Source organism: Capricornis sumatraensis, chromosome 2 (assembly GCF_032405125.1).
Source record: "Capricornis sumatraensis isolate serow.1 chromosome 2, serow.2, whole genome shotgun sequence".
Taxonomy (NCBI): Eukaryota; Metazoa; Chordata; class Mammalia; order Artiodactyla; family Bovidae; genus Capricornis; species Capricornis sumatraensis.
Genome location: NC_091070.1, coordinates 115,261,208 through 115,281,830, shown reverse-complemented (window position 1 = coordinate 115,281,830; position 20,623 = coordinate 115,261,208). Strand labels below are relative to the sequence as shown.

At 45.6% G+C, this 20,623-nt stretch overlaps 1 protein-coding gene across 4 annotated transcripts in view; it reads right to left on the bottom strand.

Annotated features, from left to right (window-relative positions):
* The window catches only part of ARHGEF11 (Rho guanine nucleotide exchange factor 11), a 110,347-nt gene that overhangs the window by 38,468 nt on the left and 51,256 nt on the right, over positions 1-20,623 (bottom strand). For all 4 annotated transcript variants that reach the window (XM_068966691.1, XM_068966694.1, XM_068966693.1 and 1 more), the window contains exons 2-7: positions 8,364-8,452; positions 7,293-7,391; positions 4,292-4,341; positions 3,879-3,936; positions 3,125-3,303; positions 2,209-2,280 (exon numbers count right to left, since the gene is read on the bottom strand). In XM_068966691.1, coding sequence (XP_068822792.1) covers positions 2,209-2,280; positions 3,125-3,303; positions 3,879-3,936; positions 4,292-4,341; positions 7,293-7,391; positions 8,364-8,452 — 547 coding nt within the window. The remainder of the gene's footprint in view (positions 1-2,208; positions 2,281-3,124; positions 3,304-3,878; positions 3,937-4,291; positions 4,342-7,292; positions 7,392-8,363; positions 8,453-20,623) is intronic.

Genomic DNA, 20,623 nt, shown 5'->3' with positions numbered 1-20,623 from the left:
TTTTCATGTGTTTACTGGCCATTTGTATGTCTTCTTTATTGGACTGTCTGTTCAAATCTTTAGCTAACTTTTAAACTGGGTTGATTTTTAAGTATTACATATTCAGGTACTAGGGCTGCTGTCTATGGGGTTGCACAGAGTCGGACACGACTGAAGCAACTTAGCAGCAGCAGCAGCAGCAGCAGAACTATATTTTCATGGCAGATAGATGGGAAAACAGTGGAAACAGTCAGACTTTATTTTCTTGGGCTCCAAAATATTTTTTTGGGACTGCAGATGGTGATTGCAGCCATGAAATTAAAAGGCGCTTACTCCTTGAAAGGAAAGTTATGACCAACCTAGATAGCATATTGAAAAGCAGAGACATTACTTTGCCAACAAAGGTCCGTCTAGTCAAGGCTATGGTTTTTTTCCAGTGGTATGGATGTGAGAATTGGACTGTGAAGAAAGCTGAGTGCCGAAGAATTGATGCTTTTGAACTGTGGTGTTGGAGAAGACTCTTGAGAGTCCCTTGGACTGCAAGGAGATCCAACCAGTCCATCTTAAAGGAGATCAGTCCTGAGTGTTCATTGGAAGGACTGATGCTAAAGCTGAAACTCCAACACTGTGACTACCTGATGTGAAGAACTGACTCATTTGAAAAGACCCTGATGCTGGGAAAGATTGAAGGTGGGAAGAGAAGGGGATGACAGAGGATGAGATGGTTGGATGGCATCACTGACTCAACGGACATGAATTTGGGTAAACTCTGGGATTTGGTGACGGACAGGGAGGCCTGGCGTGCTGCAGTCCATGGGGCCGCAAAGAGCTGGACACAACTGAGCGACTGAACTGAAATGAACTGAGACCTATATGAGCTGCAAATATTTTCTCCTCTTCTGTGGTTGTCTTTTTACTTTCTTGATAGTGTCCTTTGATGCACAAAAGCTTTCAATTTTGACAAACTCTAATTTATCTTTTCTTTTTTTTTTGGTTATTTATGCTTTTGGTATCACAGCTAAGAAACCACTGTTTAGTCCAAGTGGTTTATCAAGGAATAAATACCCATGTTTTCTACTAAGAGTTTTATAGTCCTTAAAAATAGTTTTAACTCTTATATTTAAGTCTTTGATCCATTTTGACTTAAATTTTATTACTGTGTTTAAATTTACTTACTGTGTGAAATAAGAATCCAAACTCATTCTTTGCACAGATATCCTGTTGTCCCAGAACCATTTGTTGAAAAGACTGTATTTTCTTCACTGAACTATCTTGACACTTTTCCCACAGATATATGGGTTAATCTCTGGACTCTGAATTCCATTTCACTGATTTACAGGCCTATCCTTATACCAGTACCACACTATCTTGATTACTCTATGACATGTGTCAAAACATTAGTATCAGCACTTATTATACTGCAATGCAACTCTTCTTTCATTCATCCACTGATATTCTACCAGATTATAAACTCCTTAAAGGAAAGGTTCATCTCTCCTTATCTCTATAACCATTCTGACCTTCGTCCCTAGCACTGGTCCCCAACTGCACTGCAGCACACACGGTATCTAGCACACAGCAGGAACTTAATGTTCGTTAAGTAAATGAGTCTGTTTTCATGTCTTGGTGCCTTGGAGCTGTGCTGTCCATTCTCAGCATTCTCTTCCCCATCCCTTTTGCTTATTGAAGCCCTACTCTTCAAGGCCCAGCTGAAATACAATCTTCTCAGTGAAGTTTCCCTCACATCTCCCATTATTAATTAATAATAAGAATCTGTTCTCTTCCTTGTCCCTCCCATTCTCTTTCCTACTGTAATATGAATTTTCCCCATGAGATTGTCAACATGTTGAGGGCAAGAACTATCTAATCTTTTAGGAATTAAACCAATGCTTTACATACAGTGGGCACAACAGAACTGAAATGAAGGGGCCAGGAGCTCGCTGTAAGCCACAGCTATTATCAGAATCTGGTCGTTTCCTTCCCCCAAATTAAACTTCTTGTTCTCCCTGCACATCATTGCCCAGGCCTGGAAATCTCTCGGCATCGGTCAAATCCACTTTAACAGATTCCACTGGCCTATGACAATTCTTTAGAGGTCCTGAGGTTTGACATTAAGGTTCCTGTGATAGCGTATGGCCTGCAAATTAAGTTGTACACGTTGGTAGATTGCTTTGATAAAGTATTATTTCATGAAGGCAATGGCCAGTCTACCCGCAGCAGCGACCTTACCTGTAACTCCTTTTCCTCCTGTCTCAGCATATTCCTAAGGATCTGGGTGGCATGTTTTTGAAATTCAGGATCCTAAGAGTGGAAAACACGACAGTGGTGAGAGTTGGGGACCCAATCAACAGCTTTAGTCTCCTCCACCAGGTGATTCCTAGGCAAGGAGAGCTATGACGGGACAGCCTGGGTTGTAAGAATGTTTTGTATAACACTCTCTATCTCACTGGAATTCAATAAACGTGAAATCTTATTTTGATTTCATGCCTACATTCCTAGAAACCCTGACTATAATCACATCTGGTATCAAATTGCTCTCTAAAGCCTTCCGGGACTTGCTGGTCAGTCTTCTTTCCAATCGGAAAATCCTGTTCCCTATAACTATCTGCCTCTAGTCCTTTTTAAACTCCTCACACAGGTTATCCAGGTCCTTGGGTTCTCCCCCTAGTAGTCTTGCTCTTTCCTGATTCTCTTCCCTATAGACTGGGCTCCATATTTCATTCCTCCAGGCCATCTTTTTCCCCAGGAAGCCTCTCCTTTACTCCTTGACTTATTCCACCCCTTTGCAACAGTGACTGCTAACAGTCTTTACAGACTCCTCTGACCACGCCTGGAGGTGTGCACCCTCGCCCTGATGGAGAGGAATACTCTCAAAGGGCCTCTTTAGTGTCCTGCACACACACAGGAAACACTGCATGCCGCTGCCTGATAAACCGCACATGCACTTACATGGAAAGAGGACACTACGGCGTGAAACGCCCTTTTAATGCAGTTCTCATTTTGTTCCACTTTTTTGGTGGCCTTCATATAGTTCTTTTTCTTGTCTCTTCCTACTGGCATGCCATTCGATTTAACCTGCTTCCAATCCAAGGGCAGCTCTTCTAAAGGGACACCAGAATGAGAAGAGGAGCAGGAGGACCGTTACCTGCAGAGGTCTGGGTCCCGTGATGCGCTGTGGAGGTGGCAGAGGTGGAGGAGGTGGCGGTGGGGGGACCACTGGGGTGACTCGGGGAGCTCCTGCTGGGGCTGGGTCCTGCTGGGGCCCAGAGACACCAACGGATGAGGGCGAAGAGCCCAGGAGGGTGAGAGCAACATAGGCCCCAGCTGGAGGAAGACAAACAGAGGGCTGCTCAAGTGGTGCTGTTTGCAACAGCAGACACTCAGGCACAAAGGAGGCAGTTCTCCCCTCTCCTTCCATTACGCTTGTAATTCTGCAGGTCAAGTTCTCCGCACGGTTAACGCCCCACCTGTTCTCTAATTCCTGTCCTTCCATCTTGCACCAGCACAAGGCTCCTTTCCCTCCCTTTCCTCAGGCAGAGGCTCAACCAAAACCCCACCCACAAGTACTCGGGAGCTGCCCACCCAGTCCCTTGTTTCCCAGGACTGGGAGAGGGGAGTAAGTGGTATTTGAGTGAGACTTGGTCTTAGTAGAACATGGTCTAAAAGGTAGTGCAAAGACGGGCAGAAAAATAAACATGTCAGATGAGAGATTAATAGCGTCTCCACCTGAAATGACAGGAGGGAACCGGGGCAGTCTATGATGATCAGGCCAAGAAGAAGACTTCAGCCGCCTCCCACGTCTACAGAGGAACCCTGCTGGGTCAGCAGGCCCGCTCCCCCCGTGGCCCCCGTGCATCTGCTCCCCGACTTTCTCTCACTGGCACCTCTTTCCAACTCACATTTGATGAGCTTCACCACCTCCAGGTGTGAGCTGTTGGTCACCATGGTGCCGTTCACCTGTTGGGGGACAAATGACATGACTGAGAAATGGCAGTGGGAGCCTAGGGGGCCGTGTTCCGAGGTCAAAGCCATTCTTCAGGGAGTCATTTATCAGGGCTCTTCAGTACAGAAAAGCTCGTCATAGAGCTTAGTCACAGTCAAGATGGACCTAGAATATGGAACCCAGCTATCTTAGTCCCCACTCTCTGTCACGGTATACCACTCATTCTCACGGTACCACCCTCCTGGTCAGTGGCTGATGACAGACGCTATGAAAACGGAAGTGCACAGGACAGGCCAAGGCCGGAAGTGACCCTGCACTCCCCCTCCCCTGCCAGGGGGGCGGGTTGCCCAGAGAGGGAACTTCACTCACTTTGATGATCCGGTCACCTTCTTTCACACCGGCTTTCATGGCTGCACCTCCTGTGAGGAAGCAGAAGGCCTGGTCAGAGGAGACCCACCACCTTTCCAGAGGTCACTGAGTCTCCACTCATGAACCTGCCAAATCATCTTCCCCCTCAAATTTCTTCTCACCTCTGTGTTAAGTATTTCACGTGTTGGGTGCATATCCTATTCTGCTCCACTGTGCCACAACTACCTTTGAGCTAGACTGGACTGTCTGAGGTCACATCTCCTGTTCTTCTTGCCACCTGGCTCAGAAGCAGACTTCTCCTCTGAGCGCCAGGCCACACTGGCGGAGAGGCAGGGCCAGACTCCGGGGAGAGCAATGTGTGTTTTATTTGAATGTGTCTGGATATGTTCCAAGATCAAATAAGAGTCTATTTCTATTATCCAGTGGGATGAATGAATTTACCGTATTAAATAACTGTTGAAGTAATTATTAAGAGGAATATGAGAAAAGAATTGCAACAAGAGTTTTCAAATCATGGTCCCTAAGCCCTGAGAGGTTCATAAAGACATTCTGGGTATTCCTAGCATTAAGGAAGATAATGCTTTATTTTCTGTTAAAAAAATGGTTCTGCAGCCACAGCGGTTCTGACCACCATGTATAGTCATCCCTGGTTATCCACTGGGATTAATTCTAGGACCTCAAGTGCCTTACTTAAAACAGCATAGTACAATACCTTCCGTTTTCACATTTGATGATTGAACTAACTGCAGATGGAAATTTTGAGCCACAGTTGGTTGAATCTATGGATGTAGAATTCTCAGATTCGAAACTCACGGATGTGGAGGGCAAAATGTTGTTTTAAATGAGTTAAGCAGTACTCAGAAAGCACAGGAAACACTTCTGCTGAAATAAGTTCGTGAGAAGCATAAAAACTATGATTTTTGTAAATTTACCCCGATGATCATTAAATCCGTAAGTTGCATTTGTCTGATCAAAACAAAACTCCCACAAAGCACATCTATATGTTTCTAGTCCAAAAAGAGAAATTACAGCGATGACTACATTCCAATTTGGCTTTTCGGTACTGGGACCCAGACTACCCAATCTAAAGTGTGCTATTTGTGGGAAAAGTACTAGCTTGAAAACTCTCTTTTACACTGTCATCTAAAAATTCAAGGTGGAGAGGAAGAGTGATTTTGCCTGAATGCATGAAACACTAATAACTTAGAGATTAAAAAAAATTTAAACTTTTCAGAGTAAAGGAATTAGAGAAGTTACAGACTTCAGTAAGCATGAGAATCACCAGAAGAATCTGTCAGAAAGCATACTGCTTGGCCCCCTTGTGAGAGGGTGACCCAGCGCTTCGGGACTCGGGCCCTGGAATGAGGATTTCCATCACCCTAAGGGCCTAGGTGATTCTGACGGAGCAGAGCACAGACTGCACTTGGGGAGCAGTGGCCTGAGAACCCTACAATCTGGGAAAGATAATAGCAGCTGCGCTGTGGCTCTTGTGATTTCGATGCCAATCCAAATGAGGTCTCTTCCCCTCTCCTGCCCAAAATACACATTCATACGCATATTTTCCAAAACTCATATTTCACTGCAAGCCATCCTTTTGTTCTTTCCTCTCTGAGTCTGACTCTGCTCAGGCCTAAGACGGGGGTAAAAATTGGAGAAGCCCCGAACTCATAGTTCACTGGAGCGGATCCTCATACATTCTCTATCAAAGAGATCACAGAGGCAAAGTACAAGTTACTGGCAGGCCCACGCGCTCTCTCACCCTAGTCCAGGAACCTTGAGAGAATACGGAAGCAAAGAAGTTTCTTTTCAGAGTTCTATCCTAGGATATGAAAAACAAACCTCCCCCCAATTAAAGTTAACTCCTAAACATAAGGGGTGCTAATTATTTATATCCTCGTATGGCCCACATACCTCATTTTGGTCATGAATTTGAAATTTTCTTTTCACCTTTCATAGAAATAAATTCCAAATATTTCTTCCAAAGTTATATAAAGCACATATCCTTTCCATTTTGCACTCTACTTAGAGGAAAATGCTGGCCAGTTACCTACCCCTTTCCTTGTACTCTTCTTCCTGCCTGGGATGTCCAGTGCTGTCAAGCCCAATCCCATTTGCTACAATGAAGTTCACTCTTTTTGGAGATACTTGCCTCATATTCTTCACCACTCCCATCTCCTTCCTGCTCATAGTCTTCAATCTGCGTCACTTAACAGCAGTGATTCTACCACCGGACATTACAGAGCTCTGAAGTACCTGAAGCTTTTCCATACACAACTGATTTGCTTATAGTGCCCTCCCACTCTCTACTGTCTTCCCACCAAATTCCCATCTCGGCAACGTGTTCTCTATGGCCATCTTTCAAACTACTCCAGAAATCTGATTTTCCATCAGATCTGATTTACTCCTGAAATCTCCTTTCTAAGAAGGCTCCCCAAACTAATAAGAAGGGAGATACTATGCTTCGAACAAACTAGCTCAACACAACCTTCCAAGTACCCCTTCTTCTTGTGTACTGTCCAACATACATCTTTCAGTCATTTATTACTTAGTGTAATTGTATCTGTAAAGACATCTGGAACAGAGTGCCTGCCTCAACTGTGAACTGCTGCAGCACAGCAACCATCTATGCCTGGAGCGAGGTCATGTGAAGGTGATAAGAGGAAAGTGGGTCTTCGATTTCTCCATGGCATCTTCCAACCTGGACGAGGAGCTCCCCTGGAGGGCAGTCAGGCACCTGCCTGATGACCTGAGGGCTATTTTGCCTTTTTCACAATTCCAACAGGGAATCAAGCCAGGAGTGTGATCCCTAGAAACGCTTAGTACTGTGGAGGCTTCCCCAGAAGCGCTCAGGGAACCAGTTCTAGAATGAACCATGCATGCCACAGGACGCTCAGGCCCCTAGTAAAAGCACATGCAAGTTCTCCAAGTCCTACGGCACCGTCACATCCTCGGTGACTTTCTAAGAACTGTCCACTGTTGGCAAGGGAGACACAACACTCACCAGGCCGCACAGACTGCACCAGCACGATGCGGTCCCCGCTGACTGTGAAGCCGAAGCCATGCTGGTCCTTTTGGATGATGACGCAGCGTTGAACAAGACCTGGCAGGAGGGGAGAAGGAGAAGGGGCTTCAGCTGGGTCTGTCACTGGGAAGTCAGTGCACACAAGCCAGGGCCAAACAAGCAGAGCCCTAGTGCGTTTCTTCCTCCAGAAAGCCCTTCCAGATTCCCTAGACAGCCTGTCCAAACACACTCTTGCAATGCAAGCCCTCTCAGCAATCGACAAAGCCCTGTCACCTACTCTGTATTCTACACAAGAAGCTCCCCTCTTGAGGTGTTGAGACGTCCGTCTCTCTTGTGCATGTTTCTCTTTTTAGGCTTGTTTGGGTGGCGCTGGCCAAAAAAGGGGCCTGGCCAACTGCAGGCTGAAGACTAATGTCTCAGAGAAGCAACCCTGGGACCGAAGCCTAAGTGACCCTGGAAGTTTTCCATTCAATCACGTTCAGCGAATACAGAAGGTGGGTCACCAGTGCGTGTTGACTCTGCAGAGATGGATAACTCATGGGGGCAACTGAGGGCTGGCCCTGTGCCAAAATGCAGGGAAGGATAAATGACTAGAGCAAACCCCTTCTGCCACAAGCACACACAGAATGTAGGGAGAAGGACAGCCAGGCTGTAACTGCCCGCAGACTCCATCCCTGTGGGCATGTGTTAGGTACTGTACACTGTGAAGGTGTGTGGTGCTGTTTCCTTTAATGGAGAAAGCAGGGGCTCCAGTGCTAAAACCCCGCTGGTTTCAGGTCCTGGTTTTGTGTCTTACAAGTTTGCACACTTGGAAAATTTCTTAACCACTCTGTGTCTCAGCTCCCTCATCTGTAAAAGAGGGACAATAAAATCTACTTTCTACCACTGATAAAAGGACTGAATAAGACAATCGGTGAAACCGTAACACAATGCCTTGCGCACATCATGAGCTCAATATAAAGGCTCAGTCGTCTCGTATCTAGGGTATGCAGGTCTGTCTGTGTGGGTGAACACCTCTGTGCCGATGTGCTGATGCCCTGAGAAGGTTACCTGTTGTCTCATATGCGTCAGAGGGCTGGCGGTGGTGAGAAGGGGACTTGCGTTCAGGTGCTGAATCTCCCAAAGACAGGCTACTTAACCTGGAGAAAGAGTAAGAAAAGCACAGCAACGAAGTGAGCAGGGAGGGACCACCCTTGTAGCAGAAGGAAGCTCTGTCGACAGGGGCCCTGAGTCTTGGGTAACAAGAGACTGACCCTCTCACTCTGTACCCCACTCCATCTGGTGGGAGACTGGCCATGTCTGCACCACGGGCAATACCACCTATCTGGAATGCTAGGCGGGCAGAGCAGACATGATCTCTTTATTACCCAGCAAGGCGTCAAGGGAAATAGCCCTTCCTGGAGTCAGGAGACAAAGAGACAATAGCAAGAACAGGGTGTGCACAGACACACACGTGGTGGGTCTTACCAGGCTGCAATGGGGCTGATGGAACAGAACGGACGCGGCGGAGAAAATGAATGCGAGAAAAAGATAGGAAAAAACAAACAGCTAGTTAGTTTTAGGCGATGATTTGCGAGGAAGGGAAGACTGCAAGCCAAGGATGGGAGGGTCAAAAACACACACAGGCCTGCAGGGCACAGCCGAGGATGGAAGGGGCAGGAGCAGAGACACTAGTCCTCACGCTACTAGCTTCGTCTCCTCGTCCCTCTCCAAAACAAGTGTCTCTACGAGGGTGACCAGGCCTTTAGTTGGGTAACTGGCAACTTCACCTGTTGGATAACTGGCAATTTGAACACTTTTCTAGAAAGGTGGAGTAGAATGATGACCCAAGCTTCTGAGATTCCATTTATTTTGTGTGTACGACGGAGAACAGAAATTGGGTCTGTTTCATGGTAGTATTCCAATCCCATTCCTACAGCCAGCTTAGGGCATCCTGCTTAAAAACTACTACAGCCCTAAAATCTCAAAGTACCAGGGATCACCAAACCAGATCTAATAACAGGACCTTGCAGGAACAGGAGAAGCTCAGAGCTTTACTATGCCTCTCCTTTTTAGAAAAGCGTCTGAGCTGCCAGTTCCTAATCAACAGTCGCTGCCCCTTCAGAGGGCGTCTCCTAGCCATATCCAGCAAATGACTATGTAAAAGGGTCTTCACGGAGGCCCTTGTGCAGAGGCAAAACACTGCAAAGAATCTAAGTGTTCGCAGTGGGTGACTGGTTAAATAAACTGCAGGATATCAATATAAGGACACAGCCTTCAGCCTATAAAAGAATGAGGGGTCTCTTTATATATAAGGAATGGTCTCCAAGAAACGTTGTTGATTGAAAAAAACATGATGCAGAATTATGTAGATGGTAGGAGAGAAGAAAATGATTTGCTTATATGTTTGTTTACCTATATATATAAAACGTGCAAAATATCTCTGGAAGGGTACAAAAGAAACATATTCCCTGGCTGCCTCTGAGGGAGAAAACTGCCGGGGCAAAGGGATGGAGCTGGAATCTTTCCATTATCTTCTCATTTGTTACCGTTTAAACTCTAAGTCATGTGAAAGTATTAACTATTCAACTAATACATACAATACAAGTACATAAGTTTCACATATAAAAGGGGGCGGTTCCTCCCCCCTCACCCTGGCACCCCACTTACCTGGACAGGTGAGAGTGCTTTTTACTGGCTGATCTTTGGATCAGAGACAGAAGGACATCAAGGAAGAAGAAAGCGTGGGGCCCAGGAGAGAGTGACGCAGGAGAAGGGGAAGAAAGGAAAACAAAACAAGACATAAACCAGACAAGACACTGGAGACGGTTGGTTCAGAAGAAAAACCACTAGCAGGCTAAAAAGAACCCGGGGTGGAAGCTGGCCACAGTGCAGTAGGTCCAGCTTGCTACACTGCAGATTCACCTGCACCTCGCTGCTGCTTGAAGCCTTTTCGAGTTTCACCACTGCACCTGGGAGAAAGGTCACGGACGCGGCAGCGAAGAGGAAGCGCTAGTTAGCCGGCCCCTCCACCGTCTCCGCAGCTCCCAGTGCCTATCCTAACTGCAGCGTGAACACCCAATGGGACTGCTTGTCCGTTTGTCTCTGGGCTTAAGGTCCACCAGGTCACGGCGGTCTTGCTGGTCAGCACGCCCCATGCCTGACACGGTAAGCGCTCTGTCCTGACTGCGGTCCCCGCTCTTCCCTGGTCTTTCACTTGCCATGGTTTCTGGCTCCCGTGTCTCATCTTACGTGTGGCACATACTGCTCCTTCTTCCTAGATGTTCTTTCTTCTCTCCTCCCCATTACTACATCTGCCAACCAGACAAGGCAAACTTCCAGAAGCTACAACTTCTGGCTATCTTCAAATTATTCTAGTCTATCATGCCCCGCCCTGACCTCCACCTCCTCATCCAAGGTAAAGATTCAACTTAGCTTATCATTGAGTAAATGTCCTAGAACTCTGAATGATAGCTAAACTTACTGTGGTAATCGTTTTATTTAACTGTGGCTGTGTGGAGGGGTGGCCCTAGTTGCTGCATGGGGGATCTAGTTCCCTGACCAGGGTTGAACCCAGGCCCCCTGAATTTGGAGCACGGAGTCTTAGCCACTAGACCTCCAGGGAAGATGCCTGTGGGAATTATTTTGCAACACATGGGTGTCAAGTCCTTATGCTGTCCATCTTAAACTTAGATAGAGCTATATTGGGGCCGCACAGAGTCAGACACGACTGAAGCGACTTAGCAGCAGCAGCAGCATATGTCAATTAGATCTCAATAAAATGGGGGAGGGAGAGTCTCAGAATCCAAACCTGTGTTATTTAATACAATAGCCACTAGCCACACAGATATGTAAATTTAAAACAAAATTTACAATTCAGTTTCTCAGTTGTACTTCAGCTAGTGGCTACCTTATAGAATAATGCAGAATAAAACAGTTCCTTCGCTGAAGAAAGTTCTATTGGACAGCGCTGCTTTAGATACTACGCTGGTGCTAGGGGTACAGAAATGAATAAGACACAGGCACTTGCAGGGAATGGATGAGGCGAACACGCAGAACTTCAGTACAAATGCTGAGGGGCAGAACTACTTCCCGCAGCAGCAAGGGATTCGTAAACTTTTAAAGGTCTTTTATTCCAGCTGCTCATCTGCTGTCTTCGGCCAGATCCATCACATCCCACCACTGGGTTACCCAGAATGGGCCTGAACTCCCTGCTCACTACCTCAGGAGGAAACCCATCCCATCCTAGCAAAGCTTGGGCTTCCTCCTTGCCTTGTTCTGCTTGGCTCTGTGAGAGAATGGTTTCCTATGCCCACATTAAAGCTTAGAAGGAATGAATGGTCTGGTAACTTAACCTGGTTTGGTTTTGCATTTGGGCTGGGTTGTGAACTGTTCAACGTAACTAAGGGCACACTAGGCCAAGATTTATGCACCTGGCTGTAAAGGACTGTTGAGGCAAAGACAAGATCATTTCAGCAGCCATGGAAAGTTCCTCTCAAAAAAAAAAAAAATCACAGCATAGGTCAGAGACAGTGGAGGACAAGGGGGATTACAACATAATTGTAACAGGTGCAGGGTGGTTTTTTTTTTTTCCCTCTTTTAGAGCTTAAAGGAAGAAAAACCACCACTGAATTAGAGGAGGGAGAAATGCTTGTATTAGCAGATCGAGACTATCATGCAGGTTCTCCCCTTCGTGATGACATTCCCATTAAAATTCAGCAGCAGAGATCAGACTCCAACCAGCCTAAACCCGATGGGAACATAGGAGGCCCCGGAAAGTAGAGAAATTCCCCCAAATCTGTGGCCCTCTAAATGGCATCACTGAGACAGATCTGCTGATCCAACTTCTCATTAAGCCCCATGTTTATCCAGTCAGAGACTGCTACGTCCTTTTATGTTTCCCAGAGTTGCTCGTTCCTTTTTATTATCATTGCTATCCATCACTTTAAGCCATATGTCCACTGCCTCAAATTACTAAAAAAAAAATAAAGAAGAAGAAGAAGAAAAAACAGCTCTTGTTTACACTCTCCAGTTCCTCCAGTATTCTACCACAATGGACTAACTTTCCCAAACACTATTTCTTTGGGTCCCCTCAGATCAAGAACCTAGGATTTCCCTTGTTACTCTCTATATGATCAGATATGTGTGTCACCTACTATTAAAGGCTTTTCATCAAGTGGATCCAAGTACCTTTTCAAATTCACTCTTATTGTTCACTTTGTCCTGCCTCTACTGGATCTTAAAAGATGCTGCACTCATTCTTGCCTCTGCTTTATCATGGCCTCCATTCCTTCTCCTCTTCATTCCTCCTTTTTCAAGGCTCTGGTCAAATGGCATTGATTCTATGAATTCCCTGACCACTGCAGCTAGCATTTGACTTATCCCAATATTTTTTGGGAAAAATCTCAAACCTACATATTAAAGTTAAATGAGCAGCATGATGAATACGTACATACCCTTCATCTAGATTCACCAATTAACATTTGTCACACTGGCTTTATCTTTTTATGATTATACACTTTTTCCCATTTGAGAGTTGCAGATGTCATGACATTTTACCCCTAACTATGTCAGCATATATCCCCTAGGACCCCTAAAATTCTATATAACCACAATGCCAACAGCAAACCCAATGAGTTTAACTTTGATATAATATTATCTAGTATATAGTCTGTATTCAAATTTCCCTAATTCTTTTATTAATCTCCTATACAGTTGTTCCCAACTGCCTCAATACAGGATTTCAAGTCACAGATCTTAGAACTGCATTTATTCATAGCTTTTAGATTCATTTAATCTAGAATATTACCCCCTTTCCCCCACCCCAACCTACTTTTCTTGCTCTCTCCTAACACCAACATACGGAAGAGTTCAGGCCGGCTGCCTTATTGAACGGCCTACAGCAGATTTGTCTGTCTCTTTAGGATCAGGTCCAAATTAAGCATTCTAAAAGACTGTTGGGTATCCGATGTGGCACAGCTCGCCCATTTCTGATGAGCATAGGTTTGATTACTTAGGTGAGCTGGAGCTCCTAAGATTTCTCAATGGCAAAACTACATTTTCCCACTTAAACTAGTGGGAAATGGGTGGAGTGCTATTTTGAGACTGTACGACCATCCTGTTGTCCAACAGCTTCCCACACAACAGTTTTATTACCCACTGATGCTCCCTGGGGACTGACTGATGCCTCAGTGGGTAAAGAACCTGCCTGCCAATGCAGGGGACACAGGAGACTCGGGTTTGATTCTTAGGTTGGGAAGGTTCCCTGGAGGAGGGCATGGCAACTCACTCCAGTATATCTTGCGTGGAGAATACCATGGACAGAGGAGCCCGGTGGGCGACAGTCCAAAAGGTCCCTGCCTGAGCCACTTACCGCACTGGTGGCTGCAAATGGCACTCTGCTAAGTCTATCATTCCGTCTGCATCTATTAGCTGGCAATCTTGTAAAGAAGGTCATTTTATCCCTCTTCTGAAACAGTGCTATGAACTCACGAATTTTTCCCTCCAATGCAAATACATTAGAATCCATTACTTCTTTTCTAAAAATGTTAAGTGAAAGTGAAGTCGCTCAGTTGTGTCCAACTCTTTGCGACCCCGTGGACTGTAGCCTACCAGGCTCCTCCCTCCATGGGATTTTCCAGGCAAGAGTACTGGAGTGGGTTGCCATAAGTTGTCTCAGTTTGGCTGGTGGGAGCTTCTACAAGCCAGCTCCTGTGTCCTTTAAAGTGTCACCATCTGCCTTATTTTCTGGCACAAAAAAACAACAACAAAAACACTCCAGGCTCACCTTGTACATTCCCTATGTCAGACTTGGACTCAAACATTTTTTTAAGGAGCCCTGGTTCCTTTTAGTAGGAAATGTGTGTAGAAACAAGACTGGGTGCTTAGGTGCTCATTGTTGCTAAGCTGCCACTGCTTCCCAGCCCATTCAATGGACAGAGCCAGGACATATTAAGAAATTGTGAGTTTACATGGAAATCTTGTTTGACTCCAACACTACAGGGTTCTTTCTCATCGCCCCCAATTCCGTATTTTATCTTTCTTTTCCCACAGTGAGAACCTTGCTCACAAACAACAGTAATATATTTATATATTTATTATAATATAATCATCTGCTCTTCTCCATTACACATCAAAGATTGTTTCCAGACTTACTATCCCGGTAACACCAGTAACGGCAAACTAGGTAGAGGTTAGAGTTTGCAATTCTTCTCCTCCTTAGACTGTATCCCACTAGGTATATACAGCCAGTACTATTTGTGAAAGTCACTTTGGATGAATTTTTTATGCTATCAATTTGAAATGCATTTAGGTTTCGTTCTTTTTTTTTTTTTTTTTGCTGCGCTGTGTAGCATGCGGGATGTTAGTTCCCTGAACAGGGCTCCAAACTGCATCCCCTGCACGATAAGCATGGAGCCTTAACCACTGTACCGCTGGGGAAGTCCTTAGATTTCTGTTTATATCTGTACTTAACTTTAGGGTTTGCTTTTTCAGAGTTATTTATTTTTTAAATCTGTCAAACATTTACATGGTTGAAAACTCAAAATGCAATTTAAAAGGCACATTCAGAAGTGTCCTTGTCCCTTCATCCCACTCCTCCCCAGGAAACCACTTCCATTTGTTTTTGGTTTTCTGTGTTTCTTCTTGTAAAAACTAAACAAACACATATAAATATTCTTATTTTCCTTTCTTGTTTCCACAACAGGTAGTATCCTACACTTTTTACACTTTGCTTTTTTCATTTAATAGACCTTCAAAGAAACTCCCTATCAGTTCCCAGAAATCTTCCATTTCCTCATCCTTTTCTTTACAATGCAACCCACATTCTGACACAGATGTTCCTCCCTGCTCCTGAGCATCTGGTGTGTTAGCCCTGCCAGAGGGCAAAGGTTACAGGGTGTTCTTCCCAGTATGCTCCCCAGCAGCAGACACAGGACAGGTGCTCTATGAAAATAAGGAGAAACAGCCTCCTCATCCGAGCTTAGAGGGTGTGTGATGAAGCAAGAAAAGGCTGGTGATCTTTCAGACAGCAAAGCTGAAGGGCGGTGACCAGCCCACATATCATTCTGTTGGCCTATGGTATTTGTGTGTGTGTGTGTGTGTGTGTGTGTGTGTTCAAGGGATTAGATGCGGTAGAGAGAATGCCCGAACAACTATGGATATGGGGGGGTGTGCTTGTGTGTGTATTCAAGGGACTGATTAGATGTGGTAGACAGAGTGCCTGAAGAACTTCGCATGGAGGTTCGTAACACTGTACAGTAGGCAGTGACCAAAACCATCCCAAAGAAAAAGAAATCCAAGAAGGCAAAGTGGTTGTCTGAGAAGGCTTTACAAATAGCTGAGGAAAGAGGAGAAGTGAAAAAAAAATCTTAATGACCCAGATAATGATGATGGTATGATCACTCACCTAGAGCCAGACATCCCAGAGTGCAAAGTCAAGTGGGCCTTAGGAAGCATCACTACGAACAAAGCTGGTGGAGGTGACAGAATTACAGCTGAGCTATTTAAAATCCTAAATGATGATGCTGTTAAAGTGCTGCACTCAATATGCCAACAAATTCAGAAAATTCAGCAGTAGCCACTAGGCTTCTTTGGTGACTCAGCTGTAAAGAATTCTCCTGCAATGTGGGAGACACGAGCTCGATCCCTGGCTTGGAAAGATCCCCTGGACAAGGAAATGGCAACCTATTCCAGTACTCTTGCCTGAGAAACACCATGGACTGAGGAGCCTGGCGGGCTCCAGTCCACGGGGTTGCAAGAGTCAAACTGCCACCACCACAGCAGTGGCCACAGGACTGGAAAATGTCAGTTTCCATTTCAATCCCAAAGAAGGGCAATGGCAATGAATGTTTAAACTATCACAGTTGTGCTCATTTCACATATTAGCAAGGTTAGTAAGGTTCTGCTTAAAATCCTTCGAGCTCGGCTTCACCAGTGTGTGGACTGAGAGCTTACAGATGTGCACTTTGGGCTTTGAGGAGGCGGAGGAACTAGAGACCAGACTGCCCACACTCGCTGGATCATGGAGAAAGCAAGGGGGTTCCAGAAAAGCGTCTTCTTCTGCTTCACTGACTGCTACGGCCTTTGCCTGTGTGGATCCCAATAAACTGGAAAATTCTTAAAGAGACGGGAGTACTAGACCACCTTTCATGACTCTTGAGAAAGCTGTACAAGGATAAAGAAGCAACAGGTAGAACCAGACATGGAACAACTGACCGCTTCAAAATTGGGAAAGGAGTACGACAAGGCTGAATATTGTCACCTTGGTTATTTAACTTCCATTCAGAGAACATCATGTGAAGTCACTGGGCTGGATGACTCACAAGGTGGAATTCAGGTTGCTAGGAGAAGCATCAACAACCTCAGATATGCAGATGATACCACTCTAATGGCAGAAAATGACGAGGAACTAAAAAACCTCTTGATGAGGATGAAAGAGGAGAGTGAAAAAGCTGGCTTGAAATTCAACACTGAAAAAAACTTAAGATCATGGCATCCAGTCCCATCACTTTATGGCAAATAGAAGGGGAAAAAGTGGAAGCAGTGACAGATTTTCTTTTCTTGGGCTCCAAAATCACTGTGGACTGTGATACAGCCAGGAAATTAAAAGACACTTGGTCCTTGAAAGGAAAGCTACGATAAACCTAAATAGCATATTAGCAAGCAGAGATGTCACTTTGCAGACCAAGGTCCATATAGTCAAAGCTATGGTTTTTCCAGTAGTCATATATGGATGGGAGAGCCTGTCCATAAAGAAGGCTGAGCACCGAAGAACTGATGCTTTCCAATTAAGACTCTTGAGGGTTCTTTGGACTCCAAGAAGTCAAATCAACCAATACTAAAGGAAATCAACCCTGAATTTTCATTGGAAGGACTGATGCTGAAGCTCCAATACTTTGGCCGCCTAGAAAAGACCCTGATGGCTGGGAAATAGTGAAGGCAAAAGGAGAGGCCGTCGACAGAGCATGAATGAGATGGTTAGATAGCATCACTGACTCAATGGACATAAATCTGAGCAAATTCCAGAAAATTGTGGAGGACAGAGGAGACTGGCATGCTAGTCCATCGGGTCAAGAAGAATCAAACATGACTTAAGGACTGATCTGTATGTATATGTTTAAAATTAACTGCTAAAAACTTTAAAAATCAGGCAATTTCATCTTTAAAAATACAGGTTTCTGTTTTTTCTTGAAAAGGCCGAAGTTCTGGCACTGCTGGGTCTTGAGTCTCATGCAGTGACAACTGGCTGAAGCTGCATGGCAGCACCCCCTTCCGACGGAAGACTGCTGGTCTCTCCATCCTCATCCCCGTCCCACCACAAATGTGAGAATGAGCACAAGGCTGAGAATATCCCTGTCCTGTGATAAGAATTATCTCTTATTACCTACCAGGTACTGTGCTAAACATCTGACATACATTATCCTATTTAATAACCATAAGAAGCCTGGTGAGGCAGGAGCACATCTCCATTCTCAGGTGAGTGAACAGGGAGCTTAAGTAAGCAAAGATAAAATGTGCATAAAGCTGATCTGACTGCAGGGTCTGTGTTCCTAAACAAAAAGCTATGCCCAAATGCAGATCCAATTGGTCTTTACTGGGCTTTATTTTCCTTTTTACATGCTTGCGTGCATACAGACGCTTTACCGTCTGAGCCACCAGGGAAACCCATACAATGTATAAACACACATATATACACCTCACATGTGCAGACGAATATGTGCGACAAGATATATACATGAAATATAGATACATAATACATATATAAATATATGTATATAAAGCTATAACACATGACAGATATAAAGGGCACACTATACATAGGCTGACCTAGGTGTTTTCAGTTTGGGGCAAAGTGATCTTGAATCCCTGCCCAGAGTGAGGAATAGTAAACCAGGAAAGAGCTACCCCGCCAGGACCTTAGATCTAAATAAAGTCCACACTCTCTGAACCCTGACCTGGTCTTACTGGTCTGGCTTCCCTTATCTGCCAGGGTGGAGCTTTAGGCAGCTTCCTGGCACCCTAACTTTCTAAGGATTCTGCCTCTGGGTAGAACTTTCCCTGTGGTCTGAGACTGGAAACACAGCACATGCCTATAGTACAGAGAAAAGGCCAGTGTGCAGACAGCCCTTGCTGACAGAATACGACACAAATGCTCACTAACAGCTTATGTAACTGAAGACATTTAGAGGTAGAAAAGGGTACAGATCAAATAAAAGCAGCGGTTTCAATCAGAACCAGAGTGCAAAGTTAAGACTTGAAATGATATTGCCAAAAAGGGCTGGGCTTGGAAATCAGAGAAGTTCAGGTGCTAATTCCAATTATAGGCCACCACCCACTTGACTTCCTCACATGTCAATTCTGTAAAAGTAGAGGGCAGAAAAATGGAGTGGGAGAGTCTGGCAATGTAGCCAGAGAAGGCTCACATCTCAAGTGGATCATTAACTAGCTGATGAGCAGCATATGAATTATGTGAGGGTTCAACCCTACGAATTCAACTCAGCAGGTCTGTGGCGTGAATGCTATTTCAAGTGATTCCTTATTCAGAGGACCGTAACTTCGAGGAACTCTCAAAACAAGTCCCTTAGCTTCTGAGTCTATCACCTGGTTCCCCCGTGTTTCGTTGTTACCTGTCCTTCACCATCTCCCAGAGTTTGCTCAAACTCATGTCCACTGAGTCAGTGATGCCATCCAACCTTCTCATCCTGTCAGTCCCTTTTCCTTTTGCCTTCAATCTTTCCCACCATCAGGGTCTTTTCCCATGAGGTGGCTCTTCGAATCAGATGGCCAAAGTATTGGAGCTTCAGTATCAGTCATTCCAACGAATACTCAGGGTTGATTTCCCCACAGACAGAGAAGCCTGGTGGGCTACAGTCCATGGGATCACAAAGAGTCGGATACAACCGAGCAACGGAGCGCACACAGACACTCCTTGTACCATGCCCTCTGCTTTCTCTATTAGATCTTAAACCCCTTGAGAAGAAGGACGGCATCTTACTCAACCTTGCATCACCAGCCAAGGTCCAGCACAGTGTCCGGTGCATGGAGGACACGTGACCCAAAATGTGTGCTTAGGGAAGGCACATGCCCTTCCTTTCTCCCAGGGCTGAAGTGAGGGTCAAAGACGTGATGTTGGCTAAGTTTCTGGAAGTGCGAAGTCCTCTGCAAACAGTTCTGTTGCGTTTTCTGCCCAGATCCAGCTTGGGTGACCTACACTCAGTATGTGTCAGAGGTCAGGGGAACAGGACAAGAGTGAGTGGACAACACATGGAGAAGTGGGAATGACTCCCGCCGTGTTCTGATCCTAGGCAGGGCCAGGAAAGCTCTCCTTTCCACTTTTAGAAGGATTCTGGAGAACAAGAGATCTGGGGACATGTTGAATAATCAGAGCAGACCACTTGGTAGACAGTGTGTGTGGAGGAGGGAGACAGAGAACTGGGGTGTGATAGGGCTGCCTAGCTTGGTTCCTCATTTCAGACTTAGCATGCGGCCCGTGCGGTAAGGGCTAGAAAGCATAGCCTCAGGGGTAAACTACGGGCTCCAGCTTCAACTTAGCCTTTTCCTGGCCGTGTAGCTTCAGGCAAGTCACCCAACCTTCCATGCCTCAGTTTCTCAGTAACAAATGTGGATAATGACACTTTCCTCAAAGGGTGACTGGCAGGACCAAATCCCTGTTACCAATCCCTCGGAGCTAAAATGTTCACACTGAAATCAATCTCCCCAGCCTAAGCCTAACCCTGGCTCCTGGGCAAATGGTTTCTCCTCAGGAGACGGGGCCACACAGTTGCTCAAGCCAGAAACCTGAGCTGTCTCTGACACTCCCTCAAGTCTAATCAGCCATGAAGTCCTATTGATATTACCCACCATTATTTCTGGAATCCACCTACTTTTGCTCCTTCCTGACAGATGCTGGCCTTCCCTGGTGGCTCAGACGGAAAAGCATCTGCCTGCAATGTGGGAGACTTGGGTTCGATCCCTGGGTCGGGAAGGTCCCCTGGAGAAGGAAGCGGCAACCCACTTCAGTATTCTTGCCTGGAGAATCCCATGGACTGAGGGGCTTGGGGGGCTACAGTCTATGGGGTCACAAAGAGGCACACACAGCTGAGTGACTAACACTGCCCTTCTTCACCGTTATTTTGGGGATCCACCTACTTCTGCCCTGACACACACTGGTAGAAGAACAACTGGCCTCCTCACATCTCCTCTAGCCTCCACTCCTCCAGAAGCCAACCATTCTCTACACACGCTGGGAGGGGTTTCTTCAAAAGAGAACTTAGAATGCACACCTCCCTTTAGTGGCCTCCCACTGTCCTGGTATGACGCTCCAAGCCCGC